General features: G+C 40.2%; 1 protein-coding gene across 4 annotated transcripts in view; it reads right to left on the reverse strand.

Moving 5' to 3' along the window:
- Positions 1-1,781: 1,781 nt before the first annotated feature.
- The window catches only part of SMARCA2 (SWI/SNF related, matrix associated, actin dependent regulator of chromatin, subfamily a, member 2), a 195,619-nt gene continuing 180,809 nt past the window's right edge, over positions 1,782-16,591 (reverse strand). For all 4 annotated transcript variants that reach the window (XM_050944258.1, XM_050944256.1, XM_050944257.1 and 1 more), the window contains 5 exons: positions 11,865-11,970; positions 10,675-10,776; positions 5,144-5,276; positions 3,459-3,601; positions 1,782-2,690 (listed from right to left, as the gene is read on the reverse strand). In XM_050944258.1, the coding sequence (XP_050800215.1) occupies positions 2,655-2,690; positions 3,459-3,601; positions 5,144-5,276; positions 10,675-10,776; positions 11,865-11,970 (520 nt within the window). In that variant the 3' untranslated portion in view covers positions 1,782-2,654. The remainder of the gene's footprint in view (positions 2,691-3,458; positions 3,602-5,143; positions 5,277-10,674; positions 10,777-11,864; positions 11,971-16,591) is intronic.

The raw sequence follows: 16,591 nt of genomic DNA on the forward strand, positions 1-16,591 counted from the left end.
CTGTAGTCATCTGCACCAGTAAGGAGCTGGGTACTGAATGGGTACATAGCAACTCTGCCCCTCTAGGTGGCATGAAATAGCATTTTTCAGCCCTTTCCAAGGTAGAGGCACAGGAGGAGGCAGAGGTGTGACACATAATACTGGTAAAAACAACGAGGAGTCCTTGTGGCACCTTAGAGACTAACACATTTATTTGGGCATAAGCTTTTGTGGGCTATAACCCACTTCATCAGATTTATAGAGTGAAAAATACAGTAGGAAGGTATAAATATACTGCACGTGAAAAGATGGGAGTTGCCTTGCCAAGTGTGGGGGTCAGTGCTAATGAGGCCAATTCAGTCAGGATGGATGTGGGTTGGGAATGGGCCAACAAGGGCTCCTTGTTTTTGCTGCTACAGACTAACACAACTACCACTCTGAAACATAATACTGGTGGGTTCCAAAATGTCCCTGTTCACTGGCAGAGCCACCCTACTAGGGCCAGAGGATTGCAGAATGTCCAAAAGACTATATTGCACATTATGGACTCTGAAGGTCAGCTGCCAGCCTCTGCAAAAGCGACTGGTACTGCCTGTGGTCACGACGTACTGAAGGGATGATGGAGAAACTGCGTCATCAGGTGATGAGGATGATATACCTGACAGAAACCTTGGGGCTGGCTCAAATTCCTCCTCTGCAGGCTCTGACCGAGCCGCTGGTATCACCTGGGAGAAGAGAACTGCTCTGATTCCTGCACAGATCTGGAAAGCATGTTTACAGATCCCATGAAGCCCAGCAGAAAGGATCAGACATCTTGGTACCCACTGTCTTGCCCTCCAACCGTTTTCTGGGTAGGAGGGAAGCAGCTCCAAGGCCTCCTATGGGATCTGTCTGGGCTTCTTCTCCTTGGGGAACCAGTACCAATGGAAGAATACTCTAGCTTGTGGCTACTGTAGAAGATCATCCTCTTCTTCTTCTTTTTGAGGTTTTTTAGTCGGTTGTTGAAACATCTCTGAAGAGGATCAGCCCTGACAGAAAAGGGGGTGTGGACCATAGTATGGTGAAAATATTCTCCAATGAGGTAAAAGTTTCAGTCCTTCCCGGAGTTTGACATACGATCTTTAAACTCAAAATCTGTAGCTGAAATCTCCAGGTACCATATGGTGAAGAAAATGGAGAGACATCAACAGCTGGATTGATTTCTTAGGAAACCAGCAAATTCTATTTGATCTCACTAGACACAGGGACATTTTCTAAAAGAAAGAAAGCAGCGTTTTTATTTTATTGGGCAGTATCACTACAAGCTTTGTCGCTTGAGTCCTTGTTAGCGTTTTGAGTTACACTGATGTTTTAGGTTATGGTTTTTAATATACTGTATTTCTTTATACAGATATTTCTGCCTAATACAAATAAGCTCTCCTGTTACCTGTTTAGAACAGAGTAGCTTAGGTCCAAATACTAGCGCACGTGCAACCATAGTAAAAAGCAAAGAGTCCTGTGGTACCTTATAGACTAACAGACGTACCGGAGCATGAGCTTTCATGGGTGAATACCCACTTCGTTGGATGCATGTGACATGCATCCAACGAAGTGGGTATTCACCCACGAAACTCATGCTCCAGTACGTCTGTTAGTCTATAAGGTGCCACAGGATTCTCTGCTGCTTTTACAGATCTAGACTAACACGGCTACCCCACTGATACATAGTAGAAAGGTATTTTTATGGTCTCCTACACTCATAACACAAGGCACATATTTACAGAGCTAAATTATTTCTTTATTATGAAAGCACCAACACCACATTCTTCAAAATTACTGGAATTTTATTTGCCTCAGGCTTATGACTTGCAACCAAAGACATTGTGCAAAGAAAGCAAAGATTAAGTACACTTTAGGGAAAAGGTGATAATCCACATTGGTAACATAAAAGGTCAGTTTGATGAAAGAAGCCATCCATTACACTATATAGATTGCAATATTCAATAGCATTTTTCAACCCAACTTTTTTAAAAATCAAGAGAGAGAGAAAAGCAAAGTTTACAGTAGACATAAATTTTATAGAATTTGAAAAGCATTTTTTTCTGGAGATAGAGCATAAATTGAAAAAAATATATATGGACAGGGTGGGGTGGAGGCTAACTACTGTACATTTATAAGCTTTTAAACAATGTTGCATATATGTACCACAGTGTAAAAAAAAAACACATAACAAATAAAAACCTTGAAAACTGCCTGATGAAAAATAAAATAACCAGCAGCTTTTCATGGCTTCTCCTGGTTACCAATGCTACAAAAGACGTATTTTTTTGTCTTTCTGATGCCATTCAAAAGCATCTCATCAAATGATAAAACCAGGCACAATCAAACCATTACCAAGCTAAACCCAAACCCATAGAAATATACTATCAACCCACATTTTTCCATCAAAAGCTTTCTTTCTTTCTTTCTTTCTTTTCTTTTTTTTTTTTTAAATCTTTTGAGGCCCATTTGGTCACAATATGTTACAATTTTTTTTCCTTTTTTACACCATGATATCCATATGTTTGTCTGGCACTATCCTAAAGCTAGTTTATAGAAGATGAGACTACAGAAACAACCCAATGTCTATCTGACAAAATGAATTCACGGGTATAAAATGACAGAAGGGAAGGGGAGAAGAGATTAAACCCTATGGATCACTCATCGTCACTTCCACTTGCTTCTGACTGGTCCTGGAAGTAAGAGACAAAAAGGAAAAGGTTAGACATTCTTTGTCAGTGATTCTTTGGATTGTAATACAATAGGAAGAAGAAAAACAATAGTTAAATTGACAAATCAGGATTGCCTTAGGAAAGGCGCCACAGTGTTTATATTTCTGCTCCATGACAATTCATGCTCATTGCTGTGAGTCTCTTCAGAAAAGAGAAGAGCTGGAGAAAGCACAGTGTCAGGAAACATTAGTTCCTTTCTGTCTGCCCAGCAAACTTGTTAAAAATATTCAGCAAATTTTGCCCCCGAGTGTTGGCATGAATAGAAATATCTATGGTAAATTCATAATACTTAGCATTTTGGGGGTAGCGGTGAAAATGAGCAAATCTTGTGTGCCCCATTTCTGAATTTTAGAAGTGCAAAGGAAAGCTTGAACATCTGAAAAATAAGTTCTGAAACAGCCAGTGTTAAGACAATTCTGTGTCTTCATTATTTTAGCACTAACTCCTATTTCCAAAGGCTGGTTAAAAGAAAAGTTGTAAAGGTCTCCTTTGCAAGATTCACAGCAAAGTTCTTTTCCTCGCTTCAGAGGTTTTAGTGCAAGTTCTTTGTGGATTTCTTTTAAGTCTTTTTAGAATTCAGGTGGCCCAATCTCCTTCTCTCAAGCACACTTTGATGCACAAGTTTGCTTAATATTTCTATACACAAAGAATCAAAAGTTGTGATTATGGATAGAATGGGGAAGTGCAATAGCTGCAACTATCTCCACTGCCTTAGTGACTAAAACTTACATTTTCATCTTGATCCTCATCACTGTCATCATCGCTCACGACAGGCTTGGCTTTTACCCGGCTCTGTCGCTTCTTGCCTTTCCCTTTGTCCCGGCTTTTCTCATCCTTCTTATTCAGCTTGATTTTCACTTTCACAGATTTTGCTGCAAAAATGGACATGAATGTAACAGCTGTTCTTACAGTAGAACCTCAGAGTTATGAACATCGGAGTTATGAACCTCATTGGGAATTGAAAGTACGCAATCAGGTGAAGTTTAAAAAAAAATTTGACAAAAATAAAGAAACTATTTCAGTGCTTTTTCATTCAAATTAAGATTGTTAAAAGCACCATTTTCTTCTGAATAGTAAAGTTTCAAAGCTGTATTTAGCCAATGTTCAGCAGTAAACTTTTGAAAGAACCACCATAACATTTTGTTCAGAGTTATGAACAACCTCCATTCCCAAGGCGTTGGTAACTCTGAGGTTCTACTGTATTTTCTTCTCTCTCCCTTTTCTCAATCAATACAGAAATTAGCTGTCTAGGACCACAACGTAGCTTCTTAACACAATCTCTCTGTTCATGAACATTCTCCTCCTGTAACAGCCTGAAAAGATCCCTTCACCTCTGTGTTCTTTATCATGACTTTGGAATATCTGAAGTAGAGATATTTGCTTGTACTTGTATTTTCCCTGATAGTTCAATAAAAAAATGCCATTTCCTTGAGCTGATTAGCTTCATCCTCGCTATGCAATTAAAGTGAGTGGGGTGGCTGCAGGCTGTATTTGGTTCTGGGATCACTCTCTGAGACCTCCTGTGCAACAGAATACATTTTATTTTCAAAATCATTTTTCTCTGTGGACAGAAAGTATCTACTTTTAGTTAGAGCCAGGTAGTGCTGCTATAAATTACACAATACCAGATAGGGTAATTGGCCATCTTCAGGTAGGTGGCTTTCTGAATGGAGCACTAGGGTCTGACTCCAAAAGATCAGCTCATTTCCAAATGGCTGAATCATCTCCTTTTATGTACTCTAAAGTAACTGGTTGTTGCTAAAGGCAATGTGTTCTAAATAATAAGGGTCCTATATGGTTAGCAGAGCTATGATTAGAACATGTGAGAAGAGGAGGTTTGTATGCAAGCACTAGCCACAGGGACATGCCATTACAATGGTCTGCACCAGAAGCTGGCAGTTCACTAATCATTTTGGAAGTCATCCAACAGTATTTCCGCTGAGAGTTTCAACTCTGCTTGGGTCTTCCAATAGAAGTTCTCGCAAGGAGCATATGTTAACAACCAACTAAACAGAGAAAGAAGAGCGCACAAGAAATACTACAAGGCGGTCAGTCAATGGCAAGCTGGTTCACTGCATGGTTAAGTCCCCTATGGGCAGGTAGAAAAAAGGAACATTTCTATAATTTTTGTGGGTTTGGGGTTGGTTGGTTGGTGTTTTTTTTTTGTTTTTTGTTTTTGCCTAGAGATGCTTGAAGTCTTTGGCACAGTTCTAAGAGATGTGGCCAGAACAGAGCAGCCAGCCAACAAAGTCAGGGTTGAGAGAACCAATATAGCAAATTTGGTAACAAACTGCTTGCATTAAAATGGCCAATGGAAGAACAGAAGTCTGTAACCAGTTTCCACATACAAACTGGAGAGACTGAGTACCAAGTGAAACCTGCTTCCCTCTCTCAGATTTGAACAGGTGACTTACATTCTGACTCTGACTCATCTTCCTCATCATCTTCCTCATCGTCGTTGCTTTCATCCTCGCTCTCATCCTCTTTGGCAATCTTCTGTCGGGCACTCTTGAAGACTGACTGGAGAACAATAGAATCCTCATAAATCTGCAACATGAAAGCAAACCTATGTCAGAACTGAAAGTCAAGTTTCATCAAAAATTCACAGCATGGAACATTATTTTCTATGCAAACCCACAGAGAGGGTGGCCCTTTTTTTTCATAACAAGTAACAAAGCTTGTTGCATGAATTTTACAAGAAATGCCAATGTTGAATTTTTCATGATCCAAATGAAGAAGCCTGCCGACAGTGCATCACAAAATGTAAGTCCCTCAAAATGTAAGTTAACTTTTAAACGTCCAATTAGAGGGAAAAAAGTCCATCCTAGCATGCATCCATTTTTCTTTTTATTGTATATTGTCATTACTACTCTAACTACAGTATATTTTTCATTAGATAACAACAATTTTGGGAAGCATTCAGAATGAGTCTTCAAATACAAGCTCCCTAACTATGATCCGGATTATAGTCTAACAGTATATTTAATGGTGACAAATGTACCATCCTCATACTAATTATCTTTAATGCTTAAGAAGTCCAAGCTGACTAATAGAAAGAATCTGTGCTAAGCAGTTTACTCCTTCCTACTGGATACAAAAAGACTAAAACATCAATGCTCATTTTTAAAAGGCTTCGTTATTAACATTTCTGAGGCTGCTAAGCATCTTTGGTCCATCAGCTTTCATCTTAGCCTTGTCTAAAGAGCATCTATGAAAGAGAGGAGTGCGTCTTACTAGTAATATACTTATCAGAGTAACACTACAGAAATATCAATCTAAATGGCTTGCAAAAGAAGCACTGAAACTTCATAATCATCTTTGCAAATGAACTTGTACATGCTGCTACACAGAATTTAGGAGTGATGTATTAGACAACTGAATGTATATTTCTACACTAGCTTGGATTATTCAGATAGCTCAAAGGTACTTTAGAATCACAAACACATTTATCCTGATTAAACTTAATACCAATTACTATAAGATTATATATACAAACATGTATCGTATTGGATTTCCTAATCATAATGATTGAGAGCCTTAGCACTCTTACTAGTTCACTGTATTATTTAACAAGTCCCTCTGTACTGGACAGGGGCAATTTGCGAGCAAGACAAAGAGCAGACTTTGGCAGCCATCACAACCCCTACTGTTTATGAACTGCATCACTGCACAAAAGATCACCAAAGCAACAGAATTCTTCTCTGATGCTTCAGATGGTTCTGATGCCAAGTGGTAAGGATAACCTGGATCATAATCTGTTACATGGAAAGATAAAATTAACCTTGCTTCAAAACAAATTACTATCTTTGGGCCAAATTCTAAATCCCCTAAAGTCAATGGCAAAACTCCCAGGGAGAGAGGAACCAGGCTGACTGATTATAAAGCCAGAAAGGACCAGTGTGATCATCTAGTCTGCCCTCTTGTATAACACAGGCCATAGGACTCCCCTGAATTAATTTGTGTTGGAACTAGAATGTATCTTTAGCAAAAGATCCAATTTAAGTATTTCCAGTGATGTAGCATCCACCACAACCCTTGGTAAGTTGTTCCAACAGTTGTCCTCACTGTTCAAAATGTGTGACCTATTTCAAGTTTGAATACGTCTACCTTCAACATCCAGCCATTTGATTTAGTTTGTGTCTCCTAAACTGAAGAGCCTTCTATTATCAAATTTCTGTTCTCCATGTAGGTGGTTACTGGCTGATCAATCATCCTTTGCCCAGCTCTTGGCTTAGCTCCTTGGGTCTATCATTACAAAGTATGTTTTCCAATACTTCAATCATTTTGATGGCCCTTCTCTGGACCCTCTCCAATTTATCAACATCTTTCCTGAACTGTGGACACCAGAACTGGACACAGAATTCCAGCAGTGGCCACACCAGTGCTAAATACAAAAAGTACATAACCTTTCTACCCCTTCTCAACATTTCCCTGTTAATACATCCAAGGATCTCATTAGTCTTCTTAACCACAGTGTTGCAGTGGGAGCTCATGTTCAGATGATTCCCATGACCCTCAAATATGTTTCAGTTACTGCTTCCCAGGACAGAGTCCCCCCAACCTGTAAGTATGGCCTGCATTATTTGTTTCTAGATTTAACACTTTACATTTGGCTGTATGGAAATGTATATTGTTTGCTTATGCCCAGTTTACCAAGTGACTAGATCGCTCTGCAACAGTGACCTACCCTCTTCATTATTTACCACTCCCCTAAACTTTGGGCCATCTGCAAATTTTGTCAGTGATGCTTTTATGTTTTCTTCCACGTCAAGATAAAAATATTAACTAGTGTAGGGCCAAGAACTGATCCCTGCAGGACCCCCACTAGAAACATATCGGCTCAGTGGTGATTCCCCATTTACAATTACATTTTGAAACCCGTCAGGTAGCCAGTTTTTAATCCATTTAAAGTGTGCCAGGTTAGACAGTACCAAGTCAAATGCCTAAGAGAAGTCTAAGGGCTTGTCTACACTGGCACTTTACAGCGCAGCAACTTTCTTACTCAGGGGTGTGAGTGTCAGTGTAGACAGTGCACCAGTGCTGTGCTGGTAGCTATTCCCCTCGTTCAGGTGGTTTTTTTACAGCGCTGGGAGAGCTCTCTTCCAGCACTATGCCGTGACTACACAAGCCATGCGCTTTAACGTTGCTAGCGAAGATGTGCCCTGAGTGTATTTCATCAATACTATTTATCTTATCAGCCAAACTTGGAATCTAAAAAAATGTATCAGGTTAGTTTGACAAGACCTATTTTCCATAAACCCATATTGATTTGCATTTATCATATTTATTTAATTATTTTATTAGTTGAGTCCTGTACCAGCAGTTTCATTATTTTGCCCAAAATTGTAATTAAAGGCCTGTCAGCCTAACGTCACTGGTCACCCCATTTATCATTTTAAAATATTGGCATAATAATTTCTTTCAGTCCTCTAGAACTTCCTCAATTTTCCAAGATTTATTGAAAGTCAACATTAACAGTCCAGGGAGCTCCTTGGCCAGCTCTTTTAAAACTCTTGTATGCCAATTATATGGACCTGGTGATTTAAAAATATTTAACTTTAGTAGCTGCTGTTGAACATTCTCCTGAGTTATTGTTGAAATGGGGAGTATTTAATCATCATCATGACATGAATACATCCTAATTTTTGCCAAAATACGGAACAGAAATATTTATTGAGCACCTTTTCTCTTTTTCTGCATTATTTATCATGGACATTTCTACCATTTCCATCTATTCATGGACCAATACCATTGTTAGGATTTTGTTCATTCCCAATATACTTAAACTCCTCCTTATTGTCTTTAACTATGCTAGTCACTGAGTCTTCCTTGTGTCCTTTTTCCCATTTGTTGTTATATATACACTTTTCCTCTAAGCCAAGATGACTTTTTAACAGAGTAGCCTTCTTTCTTAATTATGGCTTTTTGGGCCTCAGGTAAAATATTCCTGAACAGTTCCCAATTTTCATACCTTTCTATTTAGATTCTTTCTCCCAGACAATTTGGCTCAAATCTGTTGTTAGCTTTGTGAAACTGACCTTTTACACACACACACACACATATATATATGTGTGTGTATATATATATATATACATATATATAATTGGTTTGGACTTTATTCTGTTTACAAAAAACAAATGTAATCAAGTCATGATCACTAGCATCTAAGTACCACTAATGTTTAGATCTGAGATCAATTCCTATTAATCTGTCAAGAATAAGTCTAAGACAGAATTTCCCAGTATTGGATGCAACACTTCTGAGTTAGGAAATTGTCATAATTTTCAGAAATTCCAGGGACATTTTAGTGCTGACAACACAAGACATCCAGCATTAGACCCTCACATTGTAATCCTCCGTAACAATGCAGCTTTCCCCCCTACCCACTACAGATCAGTGTGGGTAACCTGCGACCCATCAGGGTAATCCACTGGCAGGCTGCGAGACAGTTTGCGCCGCTTCCTGCAATTCCCATTGGCCGGGAATGGCGAACTGCAGCCACTGGGAGCTGTGGGCGGCCATGCTAATATAAACAAATTGTCTGGCAGCTCCTCAGTGTATTACCCAAACGGGCCGCAGGGTGCCCACCACTGTTATAGACAGACGTTTAAGGAGCCAGTTCGAATTGGTGGCCAGCAGCAGACACCAACTTGTACCCCATATTGTGCCTTATCTATTAGGACACTGATTCATAAGCATGCAAGATAATTTGCTTCTGAGTTGTCAGTGACTTTGAAACAGGTAATGCTATTTTGACACAATGCCTTTCTGTGTCCTTTTCTGCCCATTTGATCCTAAATAGGAAATAGTCAGTGACTACATTTCAGTCATGCAACTCTTGCTGCTAGTTTCAATAATACCAACTAGGTCAAATTTATGTTCACAAATGAGTAATTCCAATTCCTCTTGTCTCTTACCCAGGGTCCTATAGTCAGTGTATAGGCAATTAAAATTTTTCATCTCTTCATGTCTCTTGGTGCCTGGATTATTTCTCAAGATCTTGATTTTTTTGTAAACGAGTGTTCATTTGTTCCCACCTTTCACCCTCCCCCTTTGTTGTTTGTTTAATGCCCTCCTGACTAGTCTAGAAAGCCTTATCCCCTAGAAGATTTGGCCCTTATTGTTTTATAAGTGAATCTCACATAGTTTTTCTGTATTCTTTCTACGAGGATCACCATTTACCTTTATGTCTTGCATTCATATGGCAGAACACAGACCTACGCATAAATCCATACCCAGCCAAATCCCGCATCCTACACCTGCCTGAGATGAGAGACCCATAGAACTGACATAAATGATCTGTTCTCTGGACTTTAGCAATTCAGGGGGGAATTCATTAATATAATCTTTCAAAATGGATGTCCTTCATCAACCAGCAATACCAGTAAGGGAATATCTACAAAGCACAAATTTACTGCAATGTACAGAGACCACAAAGCACACATCTCCAATGGCACTAAGTGGCCATAAACTGGTTTTCCTCAGCATAAGATTCTTCCACTAGAGGGGTGGGGGATTTAGTGCCAGCTGGCAATGAATCTGCTACTGCACCATTCCTCTGCATCCTTGCTGCACTCTGGTAATCCCAAGGTGATAAAAGGATCCTTAGGGACACAGCCATTTAGTGTAGATTAGAACAGACCCATGACTGTTCTAAACTATGCCAGGGACAGCACAGAACTGTACCCAGAATCAAGGAGCTACAACCAACTCCTTTGTGACCCTTTTCCTCCAGTTGTGTCGAGTGCATACTATAGGCAGAAGAGCATTTGGGCCTCTGTGTCTATCACAATTCAAACAGAATTTTAACAGAGGTTTTATACACCGAGTTATCACTGAGCAACAATAGAAATTCTATGATAAAGCACTAAAGACAATGGAAAATAAATGAAAAATACATGTATGCTTAATTTTAACACAAATGCATATGTGGCTTCAATCAGACCTGCGATCCCTCCAAGTTGAACGTCTGAGCATTGTGACACAGCAACATGACATCTTTCTCCAAGTCACCAAGGCTTCGGTACTTATGGTTACGAATTCTTTCCTGTTGTGTTTTTTAAAAAGGGGAAGAAAAAGAGACAAACAAAAGACAGGACAATTGGTTAACACTGTGTTGTAATCTTGAATACAAATATGAATGCATTAATATTAGAAATCCCTACCAGAAATGTCATAACTATGTGGAATGACAGATATTGCCTGATTTTATTTATTTATTTTTTAGTAAGAAATGTCTAAAACAGGGCACATTTCTAAGTGTAAGGGCCAAAAGCAAAGTAAAGTTATTCAACTGCTGTGTGGAGCTGAAGGGACAAAAGCAGCAGAGACTTTGCACTGCTGTAAGAAGAGATTAATACCAGGTATTTTCAGCTCACTAGGGAGATGGTAAACAGGGAGGGAATTTGTGGAAGTGCCAAGGGCATAGATACAGCATAAGGATACAACATGGATCCTCCTGGCCACAGGGGTTCAGTGGGTTGCATACACTATCTACCCACATACCCAACAGTATCTGGATGTAGCCCAGCTACTCCAGAAGTAGATTCAGATTTAGAAGGATGATATTCTGGAAGGTTATGGTTGCCAGTGTTCCAGAAGAAGAACAGAGATGGCTGAATGAGAAGGGATGCTGGCTGAGACTGCGAAGCTACAGGAAGTGGGATTATCAAAGAACCCTGAGAGGAGAGACTGTGAAACCCTAGGACAAAGGGTGATCTGAGGAATTGTTTTTGTCTGTAATAGGCTTACGCTTGGACAAATAAACCTACATATAGGAGACGGGGTTTATCAATGAGTGCTTGTTCATCTGAGGAGAAGCCCTGGTGCACCATGTATGATGTAGAACACAGACACCTCAATTGGCCCCTGAAACAAGGGTGAGGTGGATCTTTGGTGCCCAAGGAAGAGGGGGGAAACTGAGGAAGGGTGCTGCAGAGCAACCTTTGGCCACAAGGTTTTGGCTACTGTATTAGATGGCAATTCTGTGTTTAAAATCTAGGCCTCAGAACATATGCCAATTTGTAATGTCCAAAAAGATCATAATTTGATGTCGATTAAATGGACCACCCCAATATTTCTACATCCAGAAAGAAAAGGTATGAAGAAATGCCCACTCCCAATTAAGTTGTCTACCTTTATTTTTTTGAAGTCCACTGGTTTCCTAATTAACTCATAATATTCTGGTAATTCCTTCCTAGATGGGAGCTGAATGAAGACTTCACTTAGCTGCCGTCCTGAACTGTTGAGAAAAACAAAGACACAATGCAGACAATTACTGTAGCTTTGTAGTGAAAGAAAATGTACACAATAGCGATCACCAACCATAAAAAATAAGCATGCTTACTTTTCTTTCAAAGGATCAAGGATCAGTTCTGTTCAGAATAATCACCAAGTTCAATCATCACGGTTTTGTGATTTGTTACTGTCCAATTTTTAAGTTCTCAGCCATTGTGACTTTACAATTACAAGACTCCCTGCCCATTGTGATATTAGAGGTAACTCAACCAATCAACACTCTTACTCTACAGCTAATTAAACAATTTAATTTGATGTACGAGGGAGACTGCACAGATGGTAGATTATTACTTGGCTCAACTGCCTCACCCATGCAACATAAAATATCCTAAACACATGTAGCCCTTCGCCATAGCACACACCCTTCATTCGCCACCCAGGCAAATCAACACTATCTCCCAGCATCTCCCACCCTCCCACCGACCCTCACTCCTATTGTCCAGAAAGCCAGAAACCTTAGCAGCAAAGCTGCAAGTCATCTCTACTATCTAGTAGTGCTTCTGTAGTTATCTAACAGTGAGCTCAGAGTGGAGCAGCTAGTCTCCATAGGACAGTCTCCTGCTAAATCTGTAGCTATATCCGTCAAACAAGTCCACTGCAAGTCATTCTGTCATGGACCTGGGGGAAGTGACCGAGAGAGGAGGATAGCTGGGGGAGGGGGGAGGAAATAGCAGGGCATTCTCCTCCTGTGATGCCTTGTAACCAATACAGATATATGAACAACTAGATATCTGTGTTCTTGGGGGTTAGAGGATAGAATCCGTTGGCTAGGGATCTCATGTTCTACGTGAATGATGAGGAGTAAACAGTTTTTCACCTCTGCTTACTTTTACCACATGGTCCCAGATTTCTTAATCACAGTTTGCTTTCCTCACACCCACTACTCTTGTGTTGTTGCACTGTGACACCCCTCCCCTTTTATATGCTGAATTTGATAGCGAGAAAAAAATAAGAGATATTCCACGCACAGCTTCTTATACCATGAAAGAGAAAAGAGACCAAGACTCCACCAAGTCTACTAGGAACTTTACCAAGTAGACCTAATTTACCTCAGAAGCACTTAGATACTACAATGACAGGCACTACAGAAAACCTTAAAATGGACAGACAGATAATTCTATTCTAAAGTCTTGTTTTGACTTTGGGAGAATAACACTTCCAATAGCTGCATGCTAAAGGGTACTAGTCTCACTGTGATACTCAAGATGGGAACTCACAGCTCCTAATACTGACCAGATAATGCATGCACCATCCCCAGAGAGTGATGGAACATGCTCCAGCCCAGCTGTATGGGGGTGCAGAAGGACATTCCCTGTAATGGCTGCTCCAGGCTGGATGCTGGAACTGAGAGCAGGGAGGCTGTCCCTTCTGTTCTCTCAATGACCTTCCTGCAGGCATCCAGGCAGCACAGAGAAGGCAGCTGTCTGATTCAAATGCAGAAGGGACAAAAGCTGGACCAGAGGGGAAAGAAAGGAGTAGATTGAAACAAGGAGTCTTGAGAGACTGGAAAGTGGATTGGTGATGATGGTGGGGTGGGGAATGGAAACTGCAACTGGGAGTTTGGGGTGTGGGAAAACTGACACTAGCTGGGCAAGGAGATTGGAGCTGGCATGGAAGGCAGGCTGGTTCGGCAAGGAGGCTGGGCCTGGGAACTAGATGACTGGGAGGATGACACACTGACATTGGACAAGGAGCTGGAAATGGCTAGGCAAAGAGACTGGGACAAGAAGCCAGGAAGAGGGAGGGGGAATGGGAGAGACAGATTTGATGAGGAGTGCAGGGAGGGACATTGGGAGCCAGCGTTGGGAAGGGGAAAGAGACTGGACAAGGTGCTGAGAGGAGGAACTAATACTGGCTGGGCAAGGAGACTGAGACAGGTTGGACAAGACAGGGCAAAAGGGGTCAAAGCTTGAGGGAAAATGGGCAGAAGAGTCTGTGCCCCCTAGAGCAGTGCTTCTCAAAGTGGTTGTCTGCAGACCGGTGCCGGTCCACGAGCCATTGGCTGCTGGTACGCGGCGAGTTTCCTCATAAGAGTGTCGAATAGGATAATAGTATGGCACTGGTCCCTGGCACATTTGGAAAAAAAAATTGCTGGTCCCCCACATCAGATAGCTTGAGAAGCACTGCCCTAGAGCATACTCCCCTCCAGAGCCTAGAACGGAACCCAAGATTCCTGAGTCTCACCAGTCAGCTGCTGTGAGCAAGTATTTGTGAACTCCACAGTCAAAGTGACTCATTCCCTCTGGAGCTGGTCCAAACAGAGAACGACAAACTACTATTGCTATCAGTTACTTCATTAGCTCAAGTGGTACAGGTCTATGTGGAAGACCTAAAGGTTCCAACCCTAGCGATGACCCACAGAGGTGTCATTATGATACCACATGATAGAATTTATATTGTTTCCAGTTTGTTTTTATACACCTAGATTACACACACACAAACTAAGAAATCTTTACAAGTGGCCGCAAAAAGTGGATTCCTCATTTTTTGAGTGCTTGACTTAAAATTCTGGTGTCAAATTTACAAAAGTGCCAAGCACTAAAGCTGCAAATGAAATTAATAAGACTTGTGGTCTGAACATATAAAATGCTGTATAATGCTAAATCATGAAAAATCATGACCTAGTGCAGGGATCATCAATTATTTTTTGTTAAGGTCCAAATTTCTTGGTCAAGGTATAATCAAAGTCCAGACTCCAGAGAAAATAATAATAATAAAATAGTAAAAATGATAATAAGTAAATAAAAAGATTTTAGGGCCCATTCAAAAGCATCTGGTAGTCCAGATTTGGCCTGCGGTCCGCCTACTGACTACCCCGTCCTAGTGTCTCAAACTGAGCACTCCAGATTAGTACATACTTTTGACCTTAATCAATCTGTGCCAAAAGTTCCCCACATGTAAAATGGGATAATGCCACTCTTCTCACAGAAGTGTTGTGAAAATCCATTATGTCTGTGAAGCACTAAGATACTACAGTGATGAGCAGCACAGAAAAGCTCATGGAGAAATTAAGAATTCTGTCTTCAAAGCAGGGTTTGAATAGAGTGCAGTAAATACAGCCTAAGGCCAGACATTAAACAATGAGGATAAAAACAAAATACTGAATAGCTAGCTCATTAATTGAGCATTATCCATCTGGTGCAGAAGAAAAAAATTAGTATATGATTACATAATCAAAGACTATTATAATACATATGCAAAAGGGGGCTGAATTAAAGTTGCCCAGGCAGCCTTAATACTGGTGCGTGCGCACACGCGTGCATGTGTGTAAAAGATATACATATACTACACAGTAGGCTAATTTTCAGAGGATGCAACAAGTTGCTTGCAAAATGGCATGTACCCCAGATAAAAAGCAAACAAAAACCTGCAGTTATATGTACAAAATTACTTATTTTGTGTAAACAAGTGTGCATTTTCATAAGCTAACAGATGAGTGCCATTTTACAGAAATACTTCTTATATTCTTGTTTAAAAATCTAGCCTTTTCACTTAATTACTTACACAATACATATGGGGTAGGGAGACAGATTCCTTGTTACAAAATAGTGATAAAAAAATTAGTAGCTTTAGCATCAGATGCTATAGTTCACCACAGCCACACAATTACATCATACAGTGAAACACAGCCTTTTAAAGTGATGAAAAAAACCAAACAGCTATTACTGCTAGCAAAGCATACCTGCTGTTCTGTCATTTAAAAGGTATGGCAAACCAAATTCACAACTCCTACCACTCCTCAAAACTGATATCCTGGATTAGCTCCTCAGAAGGAGTGAGTCTCACTGCTATGTTTGAAACTTCAGAAGCTTCGTACTTCAACAGAAAAAAGTCTTTGAGCAGAGGCAATGCAGTCCCGAGTTCAAAGTGAAACATCAAGCTGTTTTCATAGTGGATTGGCCCCAACTGTACTTCAGATTCTGACAGCAATTAAAAACAATTTGTAGTGATATCCTTTAAATATAGAGCAAAAAAATACTGAATAATCTGAGTTCTGTTCCCACTGTAAACCACTCAAGCTTCTCTCTCTTGCTACTGTACATAAGAAAAGCCCTTCCATGCCTATATAGCTTTTGTGTGTCATGGCTACACAAGTACACTTCTACCCAGATATAACGCTGTCCTCGGGAGCCAAAAAATCTTACCGCGTTATAGGTGAAACCACATTATAGCAAACTTGCTTTGATTCACCGGAGTATGCAGCCCTGCCGCCATGGAGCACTGCTTTACCACGTTATATCCGAATTCGTCTTATAATCGGGGTAGAGGTGTATATACACAGACAGCCTAATAGTCTCTAATTATGAAGATAAACAGTAATAAACTAAAATCCAGTATTTTGAAAAACAAGCCGAGGTAGAATTTTATCTATGGCTTTGGTCATAGATTCTATTTATCAAGCTAGAAATGCAACACGAACAATGAATTCATTCCTTTGCAATTTGGCACAACTAATTACTGCAAATTATTTAAAGTTGTGAATAGGAAAAAGCATTAAGGATTGGAATATGCAGCAGATACAAAAGACTAACATCTGACTTAGTCTACCTAGATCAATGAGAGCA

The sequence above is a fragment of the Gopherus flavomarginatus genome, chromosome 3 (genome assembly GCF_025201925.1).
Source record: "Gopherus flavomarginatus isolate rGopFla2 chromosome 3, rGopFla2.mat.asm, whole genome shotgun sequence".
Classification (NCBI taxonomy): domain Eukaryota; kingdom Metazoa; phylum Chordata; order Testudines; family Testudinidae; genus Gopherus; species Gopherus flavomarginatus.